The 22,943-nt window shown below is 45.1% G+C and overlaps 1 protein-coding gene across 3 annotated transcripts in view; it reads left to right on the top strand.

The window, feature by feature from the left end:
• Positions 1 to 22,943, top strand: part of LOC137438165 (ELKS/Rab6-interacting/CAST family member 1) — a 119,942-nt gene that overhangs the window by 10,998 nt on the left and 86,001 nt on the right. For all 3 annotated transcript variants that reach the window (XM_068133173.2, XM_068133171.2, XM_068133172.2), the window contains exons 3-4: positions 6,513 to 6,715; positions 11,256 to 11,495. In XM_068133173.2, coding sequence (XP_067989274.1) covers positions 6,513 to 6,715; positions 11,256 to 11,495 — 443 coding nt within the window. The remainder of the gene's footprint in view (positions 1 to 6,512; positions 6,716 to 11,255; positions 11,496 to 22,943) is intronic.

Genomic DNA, 22,943 nt, shown 5'->3' with positions numbered 1-22,943 from the left:
TTTTGCTGACTGCCTGTGTATGTTTGGTGATATGAATTATTGTGACACATTTTGATGTTATTAACTGCCTGTACAAAATGATAACATGTATTTGATTATGCAACTTATCGCGAATATAAAGACTATTTTGCTATTCAAAACCTTTGATTCGTGTCTTACCATTCCCCATAGCACTAATTTGATACTTTCATTGGATTCCTTGTCCCTGAAAATATAGGTTTAGTATATTTTTAAAAGTTTTTAGGGTAATTAGAGGCAGAAATAGAACAAAATATGTATTTTACAGTGGCCATTTTGAAAATCCAAAATGGCCGCCATACAGGTATCTCTCCAAATGTAAACATTGATTTTTAGTTTCCTTATGCTATAACCTTTCCAAAAATGTATAGGTTTGCTAATCTACCATGATTTTGAACGAAATATAATTTATTGACATAGTGAACCTGACTATATGATGACCTCAAAAATAATTGGTGGTTGAATTCAGTGACCTGGTATGCAAATCCTCTTAAAATTTCAAATCAATCAGATGAAAATTGAGGATTTTAGAAATGTGGCCTATGTTTACCTTTGGCCTATCGTGACCTCAAAAATAGTTGGTGGTTGAATTCAGTGACCTGGTATGCAAATCCTCTTAAAATTTCAAATCAATCAGATGAAAATTGAGGATTTTAGAAATGTGGCCTATGTTTACCTTTGGCCTATCGTGACCTCAAAAATAGTTGGTGGTTGAATTCAGTGACCCGGTATGCAAATCCTCTTAAAATTTCAAGTCAATCAGATGAAAATTGAGGATTTTAGAAATGTGGCCTATGTTGACCTTTGGCCTATCGTGACCTCAAAAATAGTTGATGGTTGAATTCAGTGACCTGGTATGCAAATCCTCTTAAAATTTCAAGTCGATCGAATGAAAATTGAGGATTTTAGAAATGTGACAAAGTTAGTGACCTTTGGCCTATATTGACCTTTTGACCCCCAAAACAATAGGCTTCTTGCTTATGACCAACTCTACCGTTTGGTGAAGTTTTGTGAACATCGGTTGAAAATTGTGACCTATATGTGACAGACAGACAGAGAATAACGCACAAGACCAACCACTATCCTTGAAAAATCTTCTATTTTCGCAAGTAACAAACAAACAAACAGACAGGAAATGCCTTTAGAGGCCATTTTTCCCCACAGAGCGGGGGTTGGCCTTTTTGGGGCACCTTGGTCCCCTTTTTTTTGTAGCAATATTTTATGGCTGGATGCCCTTCCTGCCGCCAACCCTGTTAGTCGCCTTTTGCGACACATAGGGAATTACCAGTGAACTGTTACTCAATTTGCCGACCTCGGAAGGATGACAAACTGAGTCACCTCCCCCCCCCCCCCCCCCCCCCGGTGTTAATTCAGCAATCGACTGGGATTCGAACCCAGGATCCTGGGATCCCAAGCCGGCACCCTAACCGCTAAGCCAACACCAGGCAGACAGGGGGGGTGAACATAACCTCCATCTACCTTCGGTGGCGGAGTTAATAATGACAGAGTGCTCCAGGAAGTTACGTCACTTCCTCCACCCCAAGGGCATGCGTGCATATGTATTATGTGTTTGTCCATGCAAGTTGCTGTTGTGGACTGTTGACTGAGAGTAGGGGTCACGGGGAAGGGGGGGGGGGGGGGGTTAATGTTTGATGGACGTCACATTGAAAGAGTTTGCCTTGGTGTGTATCAGGACTTGCAAATTAAATATATTTCGATGAAAATGTGGAAAATAATGGAATAGCGCCCCAAGTCGTTATGTGTGCCTGATGTGATGTGGCATGATGTTTTGTATTTCTGGTGCCATTGAGATTAAATTATTGTGGAATACTGTGGAATAATATTATAATAATAATTTTTATATTTCTTGTTTGTTAGAAAATGGTTGTGCGAGTACGTATTATTATTATTTAATAATTATAATTGCAATACGATTTCCCTTACAAGGAATGTAGGAGGAGGCCATTAGGCCCATCAACCCTGTGCTATGGTTGCCAACCTACAGCTGTTTACCTGTGCCCTGTCCTTTTTAAGTGCCGAGCATAAAACGAGGAAGTGGCACGCACTGTTATGAAGTTTTTGCTATGACTCGGCCAGAGTTGGGTTTGAACCGTAGACCTCCCAGACTCAGAGTGGATGCTCTAATCATTACGCCACCGAGTCTGGTTGATTAAACTTTATTGTTTAATACAACTTAGTGTGTCACCAATTTGTTAAACATTTGTTGCATAAACTTTCTTGGCTCCTAAAGTAATGTTTCTATTTTATTTATCTTTGGGTGGCGTTCTCAAGAGTTTGCCTCTGACTGCTGAAACGTTGGCTTCTGTTGACCCGGTGTTTAAATGTCTAACAGGAAAGTTGTTTCCCACCACGCGTGTAGCGCAAAACGGTGTTGATGAATTGGACCACTCGGCCTGCATGTTTGGCTGTCTGCAGAATACAGATCTCGGCCATTGATCGAGGAACAACTCGATTCCGATTGAATTTTATATTTTGAAAACTGAAGAACATGAATCGGAACACGAACTCGCACTTCATTAGTACTTTGGCCCTGAATTTGTCAAATTGTATACAATCGTGTCCCGATCGTGCACCCAAACAGAGGAGTAAGTTAATTTTTTTTACTGTCTGCCCTTGTAAAAGTCAAACAAAATTTAAAAAAATCATTCCAAACAGGAAACCTGCTGATTTTAAGGATGTCATAACGGACACAAACAGGCACGAAGAGTTTTTTTTAAAATTTTTGTGTCTGTGGAAGAGAGGTTGGGGGAATACACAATACAAAACAAATGGACACTACTTGGATTTTCAGGAAAGAAGTCGGAATTTGAAAAAGGTGGATTTGGGGTGCATTAACGGGGGTAGAAAAGATCAAGGTTTTGGATGGGGGAAGATAAGAGATGATGAACAGCTGTTTTAATGACCTGGAGGGAGGAGTGGGATTGAAGAGAGCGAGGGAGTTTGTTCCAGTGGTGGGAAAAAGAGGAATGAAGGAGTGAAGGTGAGCAGAGAGTCTGGATTGATGGAGTTTCACCAGAAGGTTGCTGGCGGATCTTGTGCATCCTGAATAAATATTTGGGGGACAGAGCATAGACAGAGCTGGGGGAGCTAGGTTGGAGAGGAGTCTGTAGAAGACAGAAAGACCACCAACCTGCCTGCGGTAAGAGTAAATTCATTGGCTCATTTAACGTCTTAAATGAGGTGGTGTAAAAAACCACCTTTAGAGGCCATTTTTCCCCGCAAGCGGGGGTTGGCCTTTTTCGGGAACTGTGGTTGTTGTTGTTTTTCGGTCCCCTTTTTGAAGCAATGTTTTACGGCCGGATGCCCTTCCTGACGCCAACCCTTTTTGCCGCCTTTTAACGACAAGCAGGGAATTACCAGTGAATTGGTACTCAATTTGCCGACCTCGGAAGGATGACAGGCTGAGTCAACCCCCCTGGCGTTAATTCAGCGATTGACCGGGATTCGAACCCAGGATCCTAGGATCCTAAGCCGGCACCCTAGCCGCTAGCCCAACACCAGGGACTTAAATGAGGTGGTGTAATCGACGGTAAACTTCTGAATCAATGGTGGTGAACTCTTGAGGAAAAACGTTTTTTTTTATTTTTTTTAAAAATTCCTACAGCCGATAAAAGCTTTATTTTATTTAAATTGAATTATATATTTAACATTATAGAACACAAATCACCTTTTTGGCACTTCCAAAAACCTCCAGTTTATCAGTACGAGGACAAAATGTTACACCATCTCGACCAATCAAATTCTCTGCTAACGCTCTCAGCATTGGGGAATATCGAGATTCAGACAAAATGGTGGCTCGTCGGAAATCGAGATCGTGCTGAAACGCAAAGCACGAGTTTAGAAGGTCCGCCTCATGTCCTTTTTCGCAAGACTGCACGGGGGAAGGTGTTCCATGAACTCTCTGGTTTGTTTATACTCTTCTTCTTTTCCTTTTATACTGTAGATGTTTAAGGAAGAAATTGGAGCGACAGATATGGACCCCGAGGTTTGAAGAGCATTCTCCTGACTTCCATTGGCAGCCTTTCTGCACTCTTTATATAATAAATCAACATGTTTCTGTCAACCGTGGATTCCATGCCGCAGGGAAGAGGGAACAGCCGTTAGCCACTACCAAGCCCTAATCGTGCATGATTTATGACTTTCACGTTGTTTAAGTAGCTTCTTTTGGCCTGTATGGCTCGTGCCATGCTCGGTGATTGGGGCCTGCGCCTGCTATTACGGCACTGATAAATACTCTCTGGGTGTTGTTGTATTTGTCAATTTAAGGCTCTTTGTGAATATTGTTTGTGTTTAATTTGAGTTTTGCTTCGTGAATTTTCAAATATTCACCAATAAAATAGGAAAGTATGTCAGCCATTTTGGCAAAACTTTCCTTGTATCTAGTTAGCCTCACCCATTCCCAAAAACCGAGATGGTTCAAGGTGTGTGTACACGCATGCATACAGATCTATTTTCATGTAAATTGTCCATTCTCATTGTTGCCTCCAACCACCAAACGTGGACGAAGGTTATATTTTCACCCCTGTTTGTCTGTCTGTCTGTCTGTCTGTCTGTCTGTGTGTGTCTATGAGTAGGATATCTCAACGCTATGGATGGAATGGACTGAAACTTGGTGGACAAATTGGGTGTATGACATGGATGAATCGATTTGATTTTGGTGATCTGTATACGAGATAGCAAAGGAAGATTGTGAAGATTGATGTGTGATTGTGATTGTGATTTAGATTGTGATTTAGAGCCTGTGATTGATGCTGTGAAGAGGAACAGGTTGAGATGGTTTGGTCATGTGTTGAGGAAGGATGAAAGTGACTGGTTGAGAAGAGTGATGGAAATGAATGTAGAAGGAAGTAGAGGACGGGGAAGACCGAGAAAGACTTGGCTAAAGATGGTGGAAGAAGAAATGCGGGCAAGGGGGTTAACAAGGAGAGATGCAGAAAATAGGGCAAAATGGAGAAGATTGTCATGGGGACCGCAAGGCTAACCCCCGCTCTAGTAGGGAAAATAGCCTTTAAAATGCATGTTGTTGTTGTTGATCTGTATACGAGATTTAAATATTTTTTAAAGTCTTATTTGTTCGTATGCAGCACAAGGCTGTGGGGTAGCATCATTGGCTGAGGACGTGGCTGTACCACTGAAGAATACCCTTTATTGCTTAGGGCAGGAATTTGTAATTTGTTCATGTTTCTGGCAATAGCTTGCCTTCTCTTTGTGAAGGACACCATGGGTTGTTTAACATCCACCAATGAATGCTGGCAGACTGGATGCCCAGTTTAACGGCCATCCGAGGGACGGCACACTTAGAGGCGAGTGTGCATACCTTTCGGCCATCCTGTCAGTCTTGATTACCTCCGCCACCGAAGGTGGATGGAGGTTATGTTTTCACCCCTGTCTGTCTGTTTGTCTGTCTGTCTGTTTGTTTGTCTGTTTGTTTGTGAACAAGATATCTCAAAAAGTCGTGGACCGATTTGGACGAAACTTGGACAGGTTTGGTGTGTGACAAGGACGAATCGATTTGATTTTGGTGAAGATGTGAATATGGATTCGGATGTCAGAATTATTTAATTTTGTAAGTGCTTTTTCACACCTTTGAGAGGTCGGGCAAAAAGCGATATATAACTTGGTTAAATAAGTTGTGGATGGGTTATGACAAAACTTGGTGTATGAGCTGGTTAGGTGACACGAATAAAGCCGATTAGATTTTCGTTCAGGTCCGAATCCAGATTCTGCCTATTAGTGGGATTGAAACCATAAACTGCTCAGCCAGGTGGAGGTATGCGCTCTACCGAGTGCCGTTCTAGTGTTGAAATGGATTCTCCACCATTGAGAGATGGGGCCAAAAACAATAGATAGCATGATATCCCAAAACATGATGGCCAAATTCAGGGTAAACTTAGCAGATGATTTGTGTAGGTGACAAGATCAAGCCGATTACATTTTGGTTAGGGTCCTGATGCAGGTCCGGCTTATTGGTGGGATACAAATCGTAAACTATTCAGCCTGGCGGAGGTATGCGCTCTACCGAGTGCCCTTCAAGTTTGAAGCTGAGCTGTGTTCTTCATTTCAAGTGGTTCTTCTGCATGGATTTGTGACATGCATTGCACTTGTTCTGATCGCCTCCCAACTTATTTTCACTTTTCCTGCTCCTCAGTGATGACGGCACTATTGTATTTGAAGGAAGATGAAATTGTGTTGGTAAAAGTTTTTTTTTAGTTTTTTTTTTAAGGTAGCATTGTGGTGGATACCCTGCTCAAATCACGACTACAGTGTAAAATGCTTTTCGTTACTGACGCTGTGCACAAATCCTGTGTCTTGGCCAATGAGTCCATAATAGTAGGTCCAAGTCATATTGATGGATGGACAGTCTTTCCACATTTTTTCACAGGTGTCATGACTCCTGTTGAAAGAAACACAATCTTGATAACCATTGATGCTTAATTGCACACTCGCTCTCTCTCTCTCCCTCCCACCCCCAGCTCCGGGTCATCCAAAGTCCACAATGACGCTGGGCCGTCCCATGATGGGCTGTGTGCCCGTGACCACTCGTCGTACACCGTACAGCTTGCGTAGCTCGGCCACAGGGAGCAGTCCGAACATCACCTCCATCGGGCTCCCTGGGGGTGACGCCATTGCCTTTGGAGAGATGGATGCCGTATTTTCACCTGTGTGCGGCTTGCAGGTAGGGGCAAGCTGAAGTCCCCTCCCTTTTATTTTCATTTGCGTTCGTAGGTGGGACTATTCGTCCGTAGGTGGGAATCATCTGCGAAGTGGGTGGGGATAAAGGTTTCAATTCTTAAATTTGTCAAGGCCTGCTGTGTCAAATTTCAACACCTTGGTCATACCTTTACAGTAGCCTAGTTATGTTATTATTGGAAAACCTTTGAAGTCATTGGAGTTGTTAAGTAAAGGTTTTAAATATATATAATACAAAGGAAACGTATCCTGGAAACTGTGAAGCATGGCTGCCAACTATGAATTCGCTGATTTTGTTTAGAATCTTATCCTGCCGATCAATGCAATAACTTATCCAGACGTACACGGTACGAAACACCACGCACTGTTTGTGTGTGTTCATGAATACAATTGGTAACTAGAACGGCACTCAGTAGAAGAGCATACATACCTCGTCCTGGTTGGCCATATCGCTTAATGGTGGAGAATCACTTAAAAAATTATACGAGCTGGATCCGGATCCAGATCTTCACCAAAATTGAATCGCTTCTTCCTTGTCACGCACACATCCTGTCCAAAAAGCTTCGTCCAAATCCATCCATAACTTTTTGAGATATCCTGCTATGTATCGTTTTTGGCCCTATCTCCCAATTGTGAGGAATCACTTAAAAAAATTAAATAATTCTCATATCCGAATCCATATTCAGATCTTCACCAAAATCAAATCGAATCGTCCTTGTCACATCCAACCGGTCCACCAAGTTTCGTCCAAATCCGTCCACAACTTTTTGAGATATCCTGCTATGTATAGTTTTTGTCCCGATCTCCCAATGGTGAAGAATCACTTTAAAAATTCAAATAGCCGGAACCGAATCCGGATCTTCACCAAAATCGAATCATTTCATCCTTGTCACATACGCTACATCTCGGCCCAAATTTCATCCGAATCCGTCCACAACTTTTTGAGATACTTTGTTTACAAATGGACAGACAGACAGGGTTGAAAACATAACCTAAGGATTTGAGATGCTCTGCCCTTTAGTCCAATAATTTATGAACCGAATGCCAATTTGAATATTTTAATGATTTATGAAATCACGGTAGGATATGTTTAAAATATTGAGGTTTTTCCAATTTGAATCAAATTGCTTTTGGAAGGCAAGCATTGATGTTTTATGATGGCTGACAGTTTGTTGGTAAATTGTTGAGCCTTCAGGGTGGCAGTAAATAGAGAAATGGAGCTTTGTTCTAAATCTGTGTGAAGTCAAATTTGCGAGAATAAAGGCCGTTTGTTTCGTTTGCGAGAATAAAGACGTCTCTGGAGATGGCCCTGATCTCATGTCTGACATTGAGGGCCTCCATCCATTGTTCGGAGAGTGGAAGCAGCATGTCCAATGTAGAGTGACCCGGTCTGAATCCAAATTGGTGATCATTGGACATCACATTGGCGAAATCTGGGTCAGAAAGTTCACCGATTGCTTGAGGCCCATGGAGTCACAGAAGTCCTTTGCTGCAATGCCATGGCTGGTTGAAAGAGGTGTCAACACCCAACCAATTGGTATGGTAACAGTTGACATCACCACATAATGAGTAAGAGAGTTGGTATGGGTGGTTATTAGATGGCCCATGTTGGCAGAGAGGGAACTGGGGAAGCGGAGAAGGAGTGAGGAAAGGGGGTGAGGTGGGGGTGCCAGTGGAGGGGAGGTGAAGGGTCGGTGGGAGATAGTCCCCACAACTTGCAATAAGAAGCCATTTTGTTTCCATCGAGCGTGGCATATACCGTACCTGTTTCCATTGTGTGTGAAGCGTAATGTCTGTTTTCTAATCACACTGTCTTTCTCTGCACCTAAAAGGGAGATTATATTACCGAATTATTTGTTTTCGTTCTTCCAACGCATCCGAGATCAATCCTGTCTGATAAAACTACAATCGGACAGGATTGGTTTATAACCGTGAAACATATCACAGAAACTGTGCAAACGAAGAGTAATACGCTGGTAAAGGTTTACACTGATAAATGGCTAATTGGAGGTGCACAGGGCGAGTGAGTCGAAGAAACACATCGGCAGTGACACAATACAGACATTTGATGGAAGTGGAAAAATAAATGGAGGCACACCATTCAAGCAAGGTGCGCACACCATCAGGAGACGAGAGAATTAGAAAAGATAGCAATCGTGAATGAAAAAATAAAAAGAGCTTGAGAAGATTGATTGATTGAGTGCTTGAGTGCTCTGCTTGAAGGCAGGTCGTTGGCTGCTTGCCGAGTGTGATGCTAGGTGGTTTGCCATTGCCTTCCAGCAGTTAGTCGGGGCAGGAATTTGTAATATGTTCAGGATGCCGGTGATAACTCGCCGACTCTTAGCGAAGGACACCGTGGGATCTTCAACATCCACCAACTAATGATAGCAGACGGGACACCTCGCTAAACGTATCCGAGGGACGGCACACATTGATGAATCGTCCTGCCTGCGAAACACCTGCGTGATAGTACCTGTGTCTTTCTTTCCTTTCCTAGTGCAGTGCGGCTTGCACAGCGACATGTCTGTTATTCCGGCCCAGTGTGCATGTGATTAGCACTGTGGCTCTTGCACTTTATCAAACTTTCCCTGAATCCAAGATGACGATTAGATGATTTATTTTAGTTCATGATTCTGTTAATGCAACATAATCTGTGTCCAACAAGTAAATTTAGAGGTAGCGAGAGGAAAAAAAAAAAAAAAAAATGGTGGGCAGAGAAATGCAACGAGTAAATAAGGTGGAGAGATGAAAGTCAAAAGTGATGAAAATACAGATAGAAAAAGATACAGTGAACACGAGGAACTAGTGAAGGAAATAAATAATTATAAGGAGAAAAATAATAACAATGAGATGGAGCGAAAGCTGCATTTCAATTGGATTTGGCGATAAAGAAAACGTCTTTCTCCCATGCTGATGCTTTTGTCATATTTTGCCACAAAAACACCAGGTAGTTGTGTAATTTTCATTATTTTCTCACAGAATGGAACCGACCGATGAATGGAAACAAAATGGCATAGATGCCCACATGACCAGAATTTTCCGGACACACCATGTCGGGACTCTCTATATACAGGGACTCCAGACTGCCAGCGGAAGGGAAGGCGTGGAGATGGGCGGGGTCGGTGGGACACCAGTGGATAGATGGGCGTGGTTGGCGGCATGCTGAGGGAGGGATGGGTGTGGTCAGTGGTACACTGGGGGCAGGACGGGGAGAGGAGGGAATAGGAGAGGGGCGGGACACTGTGGGAGAGGTGAGAGGAGGCCGGGTCGTATGGGATGAGGCGGCCGGGTCGTATGGGATGAGGCGGCCGGGTCGTATGGGATGAGGCGGCCGGGTCATGTGGGATGAGGCGGCCGGGTCGTATGGGATGAGGTGGCCGGGTCGCATGGGATGAGGAGGCCCGGGACGTATGAGATGAGGCCGGGACATATGGGGAGAGGAGAGGGGGCCAGGACTTGTGGGGAGAGGAGAGGAGGCCGGGACTTGTGGGGAGAGGAGAGGGGGCCGGGACTTGTGGGGAGAGGAAAGGGGCCCGGGACTTGTGAGGAGAGGAGGCCGGGACTTGTGGGGAGAGGAGAGGGGGCCGGGGCATATGGGGAGAGGGGAGGAGAGGAGAGGGGGCCCGTGCAGGAGAGGAGAGGAGAGGGGGCCGGGGCGTATGGGGAGAGGAGAGGAGGCCGAGGCATATGGGGAGAGGAGAGGGGCCAAGGCGTATGGGGAGAGGAGGCCGGGACGTGTGAGGAGAAGATTGAGGGCCAGGACGTATGGTGAGAGAAGAGAAGAGAAGAGAAGAGGAGGCGAGGCCGGGACGTATGGGTAGAGTAGAGTAGAGTAGAGTAGAGTGACAGGAGAGGAGAGGTGAGGGGACTGGGATGCAGGGGGAGGGGAGGGGAGAGGAGAGTTGGCCTGGCTGGGACACGGGGCAGGGGAAGAGAGGAGAGAGGGAGGAGAGCAGAGAGGAGCGGGATGCAGGGGGAGGGGAGGAAAGTTTGCCTGGCCAGGACACGGGAGAGGGGAAGAGAGAGGACAAAGATGGGAGATGGTAGAGGAGAGGGGGCAGAGAAAAGGAAAGGAAAGGGAGGAGGAGGGAGGGGAGAGAGGATGGTGGTGGTGGGGTGGCGGTAAAGGAGAGGGATCTTGATCTAGTTTTAGTCGGCTGCTTTATTATATATTTTTAGGTAAATATATGTATTCCCATTAGAAATGTCTTTCTTCATTTGATTGAGATTCTGAATTCCTGACCTTGTTGTAATGTTATTTATTCGATGTTTCAGGTTGTAAGATTATTTTGCTATTTCTGTTGTGGTATCACTTAAATACAGCAGTATCATTAGTTTGCAGATGTCCTGTTAAAAATATGTATTTGATTGTGAGGGTTATGTTGATGCAGTCATTATCATACAGTGTCAATATCGTAGCTGCATTGTACGAACGTTATCATTATCGTACAGCCGTTGTCATATCGTACCTTATATGCAGTTGATGCAACCGTCTCTTCTTGTTGGACACTGTGTGCGTCACGCAGCTGGGTGCATCTCACGATGCCGGACTCGACGTACACGTTCAGCTTCAGGAAATGCATCGTGTCAACGAGCTTCTCCGGCGTGAGCTCGAGATGAAGGACAGCAAGCTGAGCTCGTCCATGGGCAGCATTAAGAGCTTTTGGAGTCCTGAGCTCAAGAAGGAGAGGTCTCTGCGGAAGGAAGAAGTTGCACGCAATGCAGTCACAAAGCAGCAGACGCAGGTGTTGCAAGAGGAAAACCAGGTTTGCAATGATTTCTGAAGATTGTTTGGGGGGGTGGGGGGGGGGGTGGATGAAGAAGGGTATAAAATGTACGAAAATGGTAAATGCGACACCCCATGATTGATGAGAAAGTGGGCACGAGATGTGTGACACACCTGAGCTGCAAGCACAAATCCGCACGGGCCTTGGCTCGTATCGGCAGGAATTCAGAAAATGCGGACACGCAGTCACGTCACTAGCACATGTAAATGATCCAATATCACAGAACACATTTTCTGCTTCGTATTCTTAAAACTCCAGTAAATTATGACATAAAAAATAGCAGTGGTAATGAATCTACTTCTCTATTTCCATCATTAGGCACAGGAAGGTGCATTCTTTTGAACTTCTAGGCCTCACCATCAGTCATGACCTCTCTTGGGCTGACAATAATCGCAAAGCTGCCCTCCAAAGCCAAAACTGGGCATCCTCCATCATTCATATCTAACCTTGAAAATTTTGAGCAAATCACAGGTGTAAGGCCTTCATCTATAGCTTAATTGAGAATCGTTCTCCATGATGGACTGTAGCCCAGCATCACTTGTTTATACTGGATTACGTGCAATCTAAAGCTTGCAACGTCATTGGCATTTACAACAATGAGGCCAAATATTACAATACCTGTTCCTCTTACATCACCAACATGGCGGTGCCCTCTGTTTTTATTTATTTATCTTTACTGCCTCTCCTCCGAACTAGCTCCCTCTGCTCTCTGTCCTTCAACCCTACTCAGCTCCTGCAGGAGGTACATATTCTTCCACTAATACCCCCCCCCCCCCCCCCCTCCTGCTTAAACTTCCAAAATCCAGACTTGCTGCACGCCTTCAAAGGTGGATGGAGGTTATGTTTTCACCCTTGTCTGTCTGTTTGTCTGTCCGCTTGTGAACAAGATATCTCAAAAAGTTGAGGACGGATTTGGATGAAACTTGGTGGAGAGGTTTGGTGTGTGACAAGGACGAATCGATTCAATTTTGGTGAAGATCCAAATCCGGATCCGGCTAGTAGAATTTTTTAAGTGATTCTTCACCATTGGGAGATATGGCCAAACACGGTACAAAGCAGGATATCTCAAAAAAGTTGTGGACTGATGATTTCGATTAAATTTGATTCTGTATTGTGATTTTTCTGGTCTACTCTGGGATACAAAACGTAAACTGTTCACCTGGTGGAGGTATGCTCTCCACTGAGTGCAGTTATATTTTGTTCCTTTTTTTTTTGTCTGTTTTTGTGGAGCTGACTTCCTGAGGCCATATAATCCCACTCTTCTCTCCAGGACTTCAAGCAGGTAGTCCACCACCCTCTTGCGTCACCCCTAAAATTATATGGAAGAGATTATGGAGCTGGTTACCTCCGCCACCAAAGGTGGATGGAGGTTATGTTTTCACCCCTGTCCAGTAGTCTGTCTACCTGTCCAGTGGAGGTTATGTCTGTCTGTTTGTCTGCCGCTTGTGAACAAAATATCTCAAAACGTTGTGGATGGATTCAGACGAAATTTGGAAGAGATGTAGCATATGTGACAAGGACGAAATGATTAGATTTTGGTGAAGATCCGGTTTCGGATCCGGTTACTAGAATTTTTAAAGTGATTCTTCACCATTGGGAGATAGGGCCAAGAAGCAGGATATCTCAAAAAGTTGTGGATGGATTTGGAAGAATCTTAGTGGTGAAGTTGGGTGTTTGACAAGGACGATTCGATTGGATTTTGGTGAAGATCTGAAAATGGATTCGGATATGAGAATTTTTTTTTCTTTTTTAAGTGATTCTTCACCATTGAGTAATATGGCCAACCAGGCGGAGGTACGCTCTCTACTGAGTGCCGTTCTAGTTTTAACTGAGTTCAGTTGTTATTCTAACAAGCATGGTCATTCAATACATGCGTGGAAAGTCAGAGATGTCTAAAAAGTCCCCATGATAACCTCGAATTACTGCACAGGCTTATGAATCATGGAATCCCCAAAATGTAAAGGAAACCGCATCTGCTCATGTAAAAAGATGGAATTTATTATGATACATGGAATTGCCATGCTGTTAGAAATACCTGGAACAAAAGCACATGCCTGAATAAGGGGAATGTTATGGCTGTACGTTATACATCCAAGGCAAACATTGCAGCTATGAGTATCCTGGGCTCGGTTGGCGGAATTCCCCGAAGGCATGGCTGTAAAGAATCCTCAGATGAAACATCAATCGGCATCTACGGCGCATCTATAGAAGCGAAATCGATGGCCAAAAGAGGAACGAAGCGCCACCTCAAAGTACAACGTAGCACGTGGCAAGTCGGGCGTGCTGATCGGAGCAAAGGCGGGTGAATAATTGCAGACTGTACAGCTGGGACTAAGTCAACACATTCAAGGAAGGTTTTTGGCACACCGTGGGGAATCCCTCTAAAAGGAATGCTCAACACGCCAATTGCAAATGGTATAGCTGCGACTCCAGTGCGAGGCAACCAGCGACGAGGAAAGTTGATCAAACTAATGAAATCTGTCACCTGACACTCCATTGGCATGCTTGTCATCACCGTTTCTATCAATTTGGTTTGTTTGGATCCCATTTTTTCCCTTTATTTATATATTTATTCTATAAATCAATCAAGCAAAATGAACAGAACCCCATAATAGCTGTTCGATAAACTTTAAAATCAATTTTTGTCAGTTTTCCGATTTTTCAGTATTCAAATTTTCTCATCGGGCATCATTTCTAATCCTATTGAATCGGCTCTGCTTTCGGATAGTTCTGAAATTCCAATAAACTAATACGTGCTTTGGAATTTTTTCTTCCCCACCTCTTGTATTGTAAACGATGCCATGATTCAGCTTTTTAACCGTTTGTACAACTCTGAGCAAAACATGCATCTGTTTGGATTTTGTTTTCGGTTTGCGTTTAAATCCACCCGCATCTACATGATGTATCTCTATATGAAGGCGAAAAAGTATGTGTGACATTTGTATGTTTCGTCTACTCCTCTGAGAAGATTTGACCTAGGAAGCTGAAATTTTCAGGGATTAATGAGGGCACTTTGAAGTTGTGCACGTGCAAGTTTTGTTTGATTCCATCAAGTTTTGAAAAAATAAATAATTTTTGCCCATCTTGGTATTTTCGACCTTGGGGTGGAGGGGCTTTGTTTGCAGTTAGTTATCCGAGCTGCATAATAACGATGTATTATATATGCACATAAGCAGAATACATGTTTTCCCTCGTACATAACCAGGGTGTTGTAAGAAATCAAGATATACAACATTGTCCCAATAGTAGGTTTAATTGTCCCCCGTCGCACCGCGGAGCGAAAGGGGGACTATGGTTTTCCCGTCCGTCCGTGCGTGTGTGCGTGCGTGCGGGCGTGCGTGCATGCGTAAGTGAAGGACCGCATTCGAATTTGGTGTGTGGGTGCAACCCACGTCAAAATCCAAGATGGCCGCCGCCATGTATGTCTGATGCCATGTATGTCTGAACCTTGTGAGCTGAATATCTTGAAAAATAAGCGGAGTACCAACTTCTAATCTGGTGTGTGGGTGTGCCTAGGCACAAGGAAGAACGCTGTTTAAAATTGGGTCGCCACGTCAAAATCCAAGATGGCCACCGCCATGTATGTCTGAACCTTGTGAGAAGAATATCTTGAAAAATAAGCGAAGTACCAACTTCTAATTTGGTGTGTGGGTGTACCTCGGCATAAGGGAGAACGCTATTGAAAATTGGGTCGCCACGTCAAAATCCAAGATGGCCGCCACCATATATATGTCTGAACCTTGTGAGCGAAATATCTTGAAAAATAAGCGAAGTACCAACTTCTAATCTGGTGTGTGGTTGTATCTAGGCACAAGGAAGAACGCTATTGAAAATTGGGTCGCCACGTCAAAATCCAAGATGGCCGCCGCCATGTATGTCTGAGCCTTGTGAGATGAATATCTTGAAAAATAAGCGAAGTACCAACTTCTAATTTGGTGTGTGGGTGTATCTCGGCATAAGGAAGAACGCTATTGACAATTGGGTCGCCACGTCAAAATCCAAGATGGCCGCCACCATATATATGTCTGAACCTTGTGAGCGAAATATCTGGAAAAATAAGCGAAGTACCAACTTATAATCTGGTGTGTGGGTGTATCTACGCATAAGGGAGAACGCTATTGAAAATTGGGTCGCCACGTCAAAATCTAAGATGGCCGCCTTGCGTCTTCCACTTTGTCAACTCGCATCACTTCACTGACGGGGGACCTAGGCGTAACGCTTGTTCAGTTTCGATCTCTGCCAACACCTGTAACAAATCATCAAGCATTGTATCAGTATTTCATAATCATGTGAGTAGCAATCAATTAGCAATTAGTGCAAGCAATCCTGGATCACCTAGATATACGCACCATTCGAGTATACACTATCACACAGAATAAATGCCACAGGAATGTCTCGGAGCGATGTTCGTCCGAGTTCTTATTGAAGCCTCTCAGTGGTTGGAGACAGCATAACACCTGGGTTCAACTTAGACACAATTTCATTACATTCTCCCCGCCGTTAAAACTACACTTCCGCTAAGGCAGAAATCAAGCTAGCAGCACATAGTAGCAGAGTAATATCAGTGAGCAGCAGTTGCCAGTCCATGTCAGTCAGACCCAACCATAGCGGTCGGGGCAGTGAATCTCTCTCCCGGCGCGGGTCCGGTAACTACCGGGTACTACATCCCCAAGACCAGAGTCCCCCGCGTCAGAGTAGCCGCCTAAGTCGGGTGACGGCGGTGGCTCCACAGGGCTAGCCGGATCGGGTGCATGTAGCGGTGAGGAAGCCGGCAGATACTCCATGGGCTGGTCAACGGGCGGATCAACGGAATCGTAAGCTGGTTCGTCAACTTTCCCGAATGGAGCCAGGTGGTGTACTGAGACCGTCGACTCCCGTCCATTGGGCAACAACACACAAGCATGCTCGGGGTTAGCTTGGAGAACCTGCACGTTATCCACCAGCGGGTCATATTTACTCATGCGAACTGCCTGTTTGAGAAAAGCCGGTCCCGGCTCAGCAAGCCAACCCGGTAAAGGTCGGGCACTACCCAAATACCTCGGGTAACGAAACATCCGTTCATGGGGAGTTTGATTGGTAGCAGTACACAATAAAGTCCTGATCGAGTTTAATGCCCCGGGTAGTGACCAAGCCCATTTGTCTAGTCCTCGGCCGCGGGACTTAAGACTCAGAGTAACGGCCCTCCATATAATGCCATTAAAGCGTTCGACCTGTCCATTCGCCTGTGGCCTATACGGAGTAGTATAGCTAGAAGCGACATTATGCTGGAGCAAGAAGTTCCTCACATCCTGGGACAAGAACACCGCTCCTCGATCGGTATGCACATAGGCCGGATTCCCAAACATAGAAAACAAGTTCTGCAGGCACCGGATAACCGTAGCCGCCGACATATCTCCGCACGGGAAAGCAAAAGGGAATCTAGAGAACTCATCCACGATCGTGAGTAGATAACGAGAATTACTCGAAGCCGGTGACGCCGGCAGTGGTCCTTTGAAATCCATCGCCAATCTCTCCCACGGCCTAGTGGCTTGGACTAGCGTGCCCATAGGAGGGTTGTATAAGTGAGGTTTGAGTTCAGCGCATACGGAACAAGTGCGACAGAGCTGACGAATATCCTCAACGGAATAGGGCAAGTTACGACTGCGCACGTAATGAGCGAAACGCGTCACGCCGGGATGGCACAAGGTGTCATGAAGAACGCGCAGGTCCTCAAAAGAGGTGAGGCTCACACACATTGCCGGCCGCGATAAAGCATCGGCAACAAGGTTATCTCGCCCTGGGCGATAATGGATTGTGTAGCAGAAATCAGCGAGCTCGATCCGCCAGCGAGTGATTTTCTCATTCTTAATGCGTTGAGCATGCTGCGTGTTGTACATACAGTCACGTGAAAAGGTAAGTACACCCCATGTAAAGTTTTGACTTTATCAACATGTTTCAAAATACAGCTATTTGATCTTCATTTCAACAATAACGATAGAGAAAGGTGATATAATATAACAAATATCATGAAACATTTACATTTTGTAGTCCATTGTGTAATTTAAATAAACATAAATGCAAATTTCGCATGTGGAAAAAGTAAGTACACCCTTGGCTCTAATAGGTGGTATTGCCCCCTTTGGCAGAAACAACCTCAAGTAGGCGTTTGTTATAACTGTCTACCAGTCTCTGACATCGACTGGGAGAAATTTTTGCCCACTCCTCCATGCAGAATTCTTTCAGCTGTGCGATGTTTGAGGGGTTTCTTGCATGCACAGCTCGTTTCAAATCCCCCCACAACATCTCGATGGGATTTAGATCCGGGCTTTGACTTGGCCATTCCAGAACCCTCCATTTCTTTCTTTTCAGCCATTCCTTGGTGGATTTACTGGTATGTTTAGGGTCATTGTCATGTGCAAGGTCCACCTTCGGTTGAGCTTCAACTTTCCGACAGATGGCCTCACATTATCCTCAAGTACCCTCTGGTACAATGAAGAATTCATAGTGGAATCTATGATGGTGAGCTGCCCAGGCCCTGATGCAGTAAAGCTGCCCCAAACCATAATATTTCCACCACCATCCTTTATAGTTGGTATCAGGTTCTTGTGGTCAAATGCTGTCTTTGGTTTTCACCAAACATGTCTTCTGATACTGTGGCCAAATAGCTCTCCCTTTGACTCATCTGTCCAGAGCACATTGTTCCAGAAGTGCTGGTCTTTGCCTCGGTGTTCATTGGCAAACTTTAGTCTTGCCCTGATGTTCTTTCTGGACAGCAAAGGTTTCCTCCTGGCACACCTCCCAAGGAGATCAAATTTGTGCAGCCTCTTTCTAATGGTAGACTCGTGCACTTTGACATCAACAGTGGCAAGAGCTACCTGTAGGTCCCGTGATGACATTCTGGGGTTCTTCGAGACTTCTTTCAGCATCTTGTGGTCTGCTCTCGGGCTGAACCTGATGGGGCAGCCTGGCCTGAACAAGTTGGCAGTTGTTTGGAAATCTTCTCCACTTGTAGATGATCTTCCGGACAGTTAAATGATTGATTTCAAAATGTTTGGAGACCTTTTTAAATCCCTTCCCAGACTCGTAGGCATCTATAACCTTCTTTCTGAAGGCCTCAGAGAGCTCTTTTGATGTAGGCATGGTGATGCCGCACACTTCAACAACAAAGAGCAAACCAAACTAAATGTCTGAGGTTTAAATCAGACAGGTTCCTTCAAGATCTTCTCCAACGATGTTCTAATCATTTGCACCTGAGCTGGTGCACCTGATTCTAATTTTACGTATTTGAAGTAGTGATAAATCTAGGGGTGTACTTACTTTTTCCACATGCGAAATTTGCATTTATGTTTATTTAAATTATACAATGGACTACAAAATGTAAATGTTTCATGATATTTGTTATATTATATCACCTTTATCTGTCAATATTGTTGAAATGAAGATCAAATGGCTGTATGTTGAAATATGTTGAAAAAGTCAAAACTTTACACTGGGGTGTACTTACTTTTTCACGTGACTGTAAATGCAACGCTCTGTTGATCTGTGATAATTTGGAAATATCGTCCAAGCAAATAGGGACGCCAACGCCTGATGGACTCGACGATGGCATACGCCTCCTTTTCGACTGACGAATGCCGCCGTTCCGCGGAGGAGAGAGTCCTTGAAAAGAAGGCCACAGGGCGCCCCCCCCCTGAGAGAGTGTCGCAGCTTTCGCATGATCCGACGCATCGCTTTCCAAAACAAAGGATTTATTTTCATCATTCGTCGATACAGCGGCGCCAGCGATGTCGGCGCCAGCTTAAGGCCATGAAAAGCGGCCTTGGCAGCGAGACTCATGGGGAACATATAGCAATCCACAAGTGGGCGGAGCTTCACGGAAAAATTTTGAACCCACTTAGAATAATGAGCAAACAGGCCGAGAGCACGCTTCAATGAAGCACGATCGCGGGGCGGGGCCATGTCGAGCAAGGGTCGCAGACGCGCCTTATCCGGAGCAACAGAGCCGTGGGTCACGGTGTACCCCAGGAGATCTATCGTGCGAGCAGAGTCGCAACATTTAGCCTCATTCATAGTCGAGCGATACCTGTGCGCGACCTCGAGGAAGCGCTTCAGATTAGCATCATGATGTTCTTTGTCATACCCGCAAACCGTGAGATTATCCAGATAAACAAAGACATCGGTTAAGTTCTCCTTAGCGATGAGGTCGTCCATAGCCCTTTGAAAACATGAAACCCCATTCGTGACCCCGAAAGGTAACCGGGTGAACTGGTACAACCTCTGGCCTGATTCGAATGCAGTATAGATGCGATCCGCCGCGGAGATGGGGATCTGATGATACGCACTACGGAGATCGAGAGTGCTATAGACCGAGTACTGTGCCACCTGTCGTACCAGGGAGTCCATTCCTGGGAGTGGGTAGGCATCCAATTGGGTAAACCGATTAATCGTCTGCGAATAGTCGATTACCATGCGTTTGCGATGTGATTCGGTCCGTACCACCAGAACGTGGGCCCGCCAAGGCGACCGACTAGGTTCTATGATACCTTCCTTTAGTAGCTGCGCAGTCTCTTCCGCAATGAATTGCGTGTCAGCTCGTGAGTAGCGTCGCGATTTAACCGCAACAGGTGTACAGTCTGTGGTCATATTGGGAAACAGCGACAGTGGCTAAATTTCCATCCCTGCAAGAGCACACACAGCAAGAGTATCAGTACCACCAAATTCCATTTCCAAGCGCCCATGTCACTGGAGAAAATCATGTCCTAACAAAACTTCTGCACATAATGCTGGTAAGACCATTAAATGCACATCCGGAAACATTCGACCCTTAATGACAAGCTTCAGACGACATTCCCCTTTTGTGCTAAGCTATAGCCCCTGAGAAGCCATGAAGATTCTGCGTCTTGTCCCAATAATCGGCCATCCATGTCTCTGTACAAGTCGAAAATCAACATAATTATCAGTGGATCCCGTGTCAATTAAAGCATTTGCAAAAATTCCTTCAATCATGCGTGGGATAATCGCACGTGACAGGCCAGGTGGCCCTGTAGATGTCGAATCGTCAAGAGGAGGCGCTAGAGCCTCGCGTGTGGATCCGACGCCAGCTAATGTCTTTCGTGCCATTGAATTTGCTTGTAGGCCAGTCGTGCCACCTCCAGAGGGCGCTCATGCCACGCGCGAAGATCCCAGCTTTCATGCAGTCAAAGTAACTTGTAGGTCGATCGTGCCGCCTCCGGAGGGCGCTCGTGCCATGCGCGGAGTTTCGAAGCCAGCGTTCACCAATCGGGTGGCCGATCCCGGAAGTTGGCTGGGCGTTAAAAGAATTCCTGTCAAGGATGGTCGTGCCGCGTACTGAAGTGATTGAGCGAATTGTTTAGTCGGCGCGGTGAGTCTCATCAAGGTCGAGCTCTCAGCTCGGGGCCCACGGAGAGGGGCGATCCCACTCAAGGTCGGGCGAGGCACGCCGTGCGCCGTTCGTACCGCGGGCGCGGAGATAAGCACATTCAACGTCGAGCAAGCTCGCCGGCCTCGCGAAGCTCGACAAACTTATAATTAACTTATAATCTGGTGTGTGGGTGTATCTACGCATAAGGGAGAACGCTATTGAAAATTGGGTCGCCACGTCAAAATCCAAGATGGCCGCCTTGCATCTTCCACTTTGTCAACTCGCATCACTTCACTGACGGGGGACCTAGGCGTAATGCTTGTTCAGTTTCGATCTCTGGCAACACCTGTAACAAATCATCAAGCATTGTATCAGTATTTCATAATCATGTGAGTAGCAATCAATTAGCAATTAGTGCAAGCAAGCCTGGATCATCTAGATATACGCACCATTCGAGTATACACTATCACACAGAATAAATGCCACAGGAATGTCTCGGAGCGTTGTTCGTCCGAGTTCTTATAGAAGCCTCTCAGTGGTTGGAGACAGAATAACATCTGGGTTCAACTTAGACACAATTTTATTACACAGGGTTATTATTTTCTTCGGGAGCGATCCAGGCAGCAGTCTGTTGTCGTCTATACACGACCGGTCAAAAGTTTTAGAACACCTCAATTTTTCCAGTTTTTTTATTTTATTTACACAGTTTAATGTCTCAATGTACTCTGAAATTAAGCATAGAACAAACAAAACAATTGGAGATAAAAAAATAAATCATAGAATCATTTTGTTTAACAAAGTTTAATTTTAATTTTTGACTCAGCAAAGACGCCATCTTTTGCAGATATAACCGCTGAACACACTCGTGGCATTCTTTCTACAATGGAAATCAAATATTGTTCGGGAAGTTCTTCCCAACACTGTTGCAGAAGTTCCCACAAATGTGTTGCACTTGTAGGTTGCTTTGCTTTCACCCTTCTGTCCAGTTCATCCCAAACCAGCTCGATGGGGTTTAAGTCTGGAGACTGTGCTGGCCATTCCATGATTTGAAGCCTACCAGCTTGTTCTTTTCCTCGAAGGTAGTTTTGACATTGCCTGGAGGTGTGTTTAGGGTCATTATCTTGCTGTAGGATGAACCCCTGACCAACTAGGCATATACCAGAGGGTATTAGCCTGGAGGTGTGTTTTGGGCCAGTATCTTGCTGTAGGATGAACCCCTGACCAACTAGGTGTATACCAGAGGGTATTGCATGGCCCCGCAAAATGCTGTGGTAGCCCTTTTGGTTCAGGGTTCGAGTCACTCTGTGCAAGTCGCCGACTCTTTGGATCCAGCAAAAGAGCCCCAGACCATCACACTTCCTCCTCCATGTTTGACAGTTGGTGTCGCACACTGAGGAACCATCCTTTCGCCTACTCAATGGCATACAAAAACCCTGCGTTTATGAACCAAAGATTTCAAATTTTGATTCATCGGTCCATAAGACCTTCCAGTCTTCAGTAGTCCCCTGGCAGTGCTTCATGGCCCAGGCAAGCCTCTTTTTCTTATTTTACCATCTTGGCAATGGATTTATTACTGCCACTCGACTTGTCAAACCTGCAGCTCGAAGTCTTCTCTTCACAGTTGAAACTGAGACTTACTTACTTCGACCAGTGTTAAGCTGTGCTTGAAGCTGTTGTCCTGTGAGCCGCCTATCACGCAAGCTGTTGACTCTCAGAAACTTGTCTTCTGATTCTGTTGTGGCTTTGGGTCTGCCAGACCTCTTCCTCTCAGAGTTTCCTCCAGTTTCCAATGTACTACTTCCTGCAGTGCAATATTGTCCAAATAATGCTTCAGAGGGTGTAATAACAGTCTGTTCCAATACTGCTTTTATACAGACAGGGGGTTGTAATCAGTAGAGGTTGGGACACCTGTAGGAATTGTTTGCATCAACTTTCAAGGCTTAATTTACTTACATTGCTGCAGAACAGCTGTAAGTTGTTCACCCATTACTTGTTCCCTGAAGAAGGCCTTTTTTTTTTTACAATATAAGTGTGCAATTTACATTATTTTCCCGTTTTTGCTGACC

The sequence above is a fragment of the Myxine glutinosa genome, chromosome 12, assembly GCF_964187855.1.
Source record: "Myxine glutinosa chromosome 12, kmMyxGlut1.1, whole genome shotgun sequence".
NCBI lineage: Eukaryota > Metazoa > Chordata > Myxini > Myxiniformes > Myxinidae > Myxine > Myxine glutinosa.
This window is presented reverse-complemented; position numbering and strand designations above follow the sequence as displayed.